At 45.9% G+C, this 2,207-nt stretch overlaps 1 protein-coding gene across 1 annotated transcript; it reads right to left on the bottom strand.

Annotated features, from left to right (window-relative positions):
• Positions 1-673: 673 nt before the first annotated feature.
• MAS1 (MAS1 proto-oncogene, G protein-coupled receptor) lies at positions 674-1,733 on the bottom strand. Its single transcript, XM_055309646.1, has one exon. The coding sequence runs from the start codon at positions 1,731-1,733 to the stop codon at positions 756-758; it is 978 nt and encodes a 325-aa protein (XP_055165621.1). The 3' UTR covers positions 674-755.
• Between the last annotated feature and the right edge of the window lie 474 nt (positions 1,734-2,207).

The following is a 2,207-nucleotide window of genomic DNA, read 5'->3' as shown; positions in this document are numbered from 1 at the left end:
GTTTCCAGTAGAGGTGTCGTGCCATGAAAAGCGTTCACGCTTTAAGCAGAAAGACCTTCATAAATTTACATTCAATATTGGAAAACACATAACAATATTTGTGCGTGACAGAGCTCTGTGTGTGTGTGTTTGTGTGCATGTTACAGAACCGAAGTATGTCTCTCTTCTTCCACTTCAGGGAAGAAAGATTAACGTTTATTGAGCATTGACAACGTGCCAAGTGCTCAGCATATCAAATCTCCCCGTTTCACCCTCGCCACAACTGGGAGGGATGGACTATTCCTATTAAATATCCTATAAGTGAGGATGAGAGGCTCTGAGAGGTCAAGCACTTGCCTGAGGTCCCACAGGCAACAAATGACAGAGTCAGTCTGACTCCAAAGCCCATGTCCTTCCTGCTACACTGGTCACCTTCTCAAGTTCCAGCAGATGCTTTTGTTACCTTTTCCTGTACTCATCTGTACGCCTTCCCGCTAGAGCAATTTCTACAGCTCAAGGGAAATGCTGCTGGAAGAGCTGAGGAGGAAGAGAAGGGTTTTTTTACGGGTACAGAAATGATAGTGGTCCAACACATTTTTAGACTTTTTCAGAAGATACAGTGCAAGGTTATTGTCTTATCATTAATTAGTATCTCATGCATATGGGATGCAGCATCCTTCTGTGTCATATTTAGGACATCCTTAAGTGGTATTCCAAGCACAAAGTGCAAATTATCCGTGCCCACCATTTTTGTCCACTGTTTCCCGCCACCGTCCTCAGACCACAGTCTCAATTGTGGTGGTGTTGCCATTGTCTTCCTGGCGCCTGGGTTGCATTTCATCTTTGAAAGCCCTGGTCAGAACCACTTTTAAGGACTCCTTGAACCGCTTCTTCCTGCTGCTGCCCACGAAGAAGTAAATAAAAGGGTTGGCGCTGCTGTTGATCGTGGAGAAAAGAAGAGAAATATGGTGCAAGTTCCCAAAGGCTGACCAGTACTCGTAATACAGCAGGTACAGGAGCCTCATGGGCATGGCGAAAATGAGGAATATGATGATGGTGACCATGATGACTATGTACAGCTTCGAGGAATGGGCCGTCCACGTGTTCTTTCGGATCTTGATCACCAGGATGGTGCTGGACACCACCATGAGAGGAGTGAAGACCAGGAAGCTCAGAATGGCTATGAAGATGATCACCGCCCTGCAGTCACTTCGAGAGTGACTCTGCCCTTCACTGTCAATGCACATGACATATTCCATGGTGGTCACCAAGCACGAAAGTGCCCACAGGAGGGCACAGACAAACGCTGACTGGTGCTTGGGGCGATGACATCGGTACCAGATGGGGTACAGGACAGACAGGCACCTCTCCACACTAATGGCCGTCAACAGATAGAGGCCCGTGTTGTAACCGAATAGGAAGGTCACTGATAATGTGACAATCGTGTAGTAATAGCCAGAGGAGAGCTCATAATCTAAAGCATAGTCGACAGACAGAATAAAAATACAGAAGAGCAATGAGATGTCTGCAATAGACAAGTGGGTGATGTAGACCGTGAAGGGATTTCTTCTCATCCGGAAGCAGAGAAACCAGAGGAGGATTCCATTTTCAACAAAGCCCAGAGGGGAGATGCTCATAATTACCCAGTGCACGATTGGGATTTCCCGACGCAGGTCCCCAACCGAGGTGTTCCTGGCGGTGGAGGCGTTCGTGGACTTCTCATCAACGAATGACGTCACGTTCGGCTCATCCATGAGGAGGCCTCAGGCAGGGGCTCTTCAGGTAATTTTCTATAAATAAGTCAAATAAAAACAAAAACAAAAAAAGACATCCTGAAAACTGATGCATTGAGGGAGGAGGGGAAATTTCAGCAATGGATCGTAAACTTCATGTTATGAGCAACTGTGTCTAACTGATTGTCCAATTATCTTTCTGACAATGATAAAAGCAGACATTTCACCAGAAAAGAGAACTGATTTCATGACTTTTTGGTCCTCCAACTGCCCTTAATTCCATATTATTATTTGCTTATAGCTCAGTGCCAAAAGGGTTTCAGCAAAAGCAGGAAGGTCAGAGTCCCTGGTGTCCATTTCTGGCCTGGCCCAGGCTTTCAGAATGGTGTCTTGAAACTCCTTTATCTTCTGCACCTCTATCTCCCGTTCTGAGGACCCAGATTGTATTCAGGTGCAAAGACAAAATTTTTGCTTGGTCAGTGGTGTCATTTTTTT

Source organism: Nyctereutes procyonoides, unplaced genomic scaffold (assembly GCF_905146905.1).
Source record: "Nyctereutes procyonoides isolate TBG_1078 unplaced genomic scaffold, NYPRO_anot_genome, whole genome shotgun sequence".
NCBI classification, from domain to species: domain Eukaryota; kingdom Metazoa; phylum Chordata; class Mammalia; order Carnivora; family Canidae; genus Nyctereutes; species Nyctereutes procyonoides.
Note: the sequence above shows the minus strand (reverse complement) of the source record. Positions and strands in the feature narration are given on the sequence as shown.

Excerpts from the sequence above, each read along its gene's own strand:
- MAS1 (XM_055309646.1), bottom strand. The coding sequence starts at position 1,733 with ATGGATGAGCCGAACGTGACGTCATTCGTTGATGAGAAGTCCACGAAC.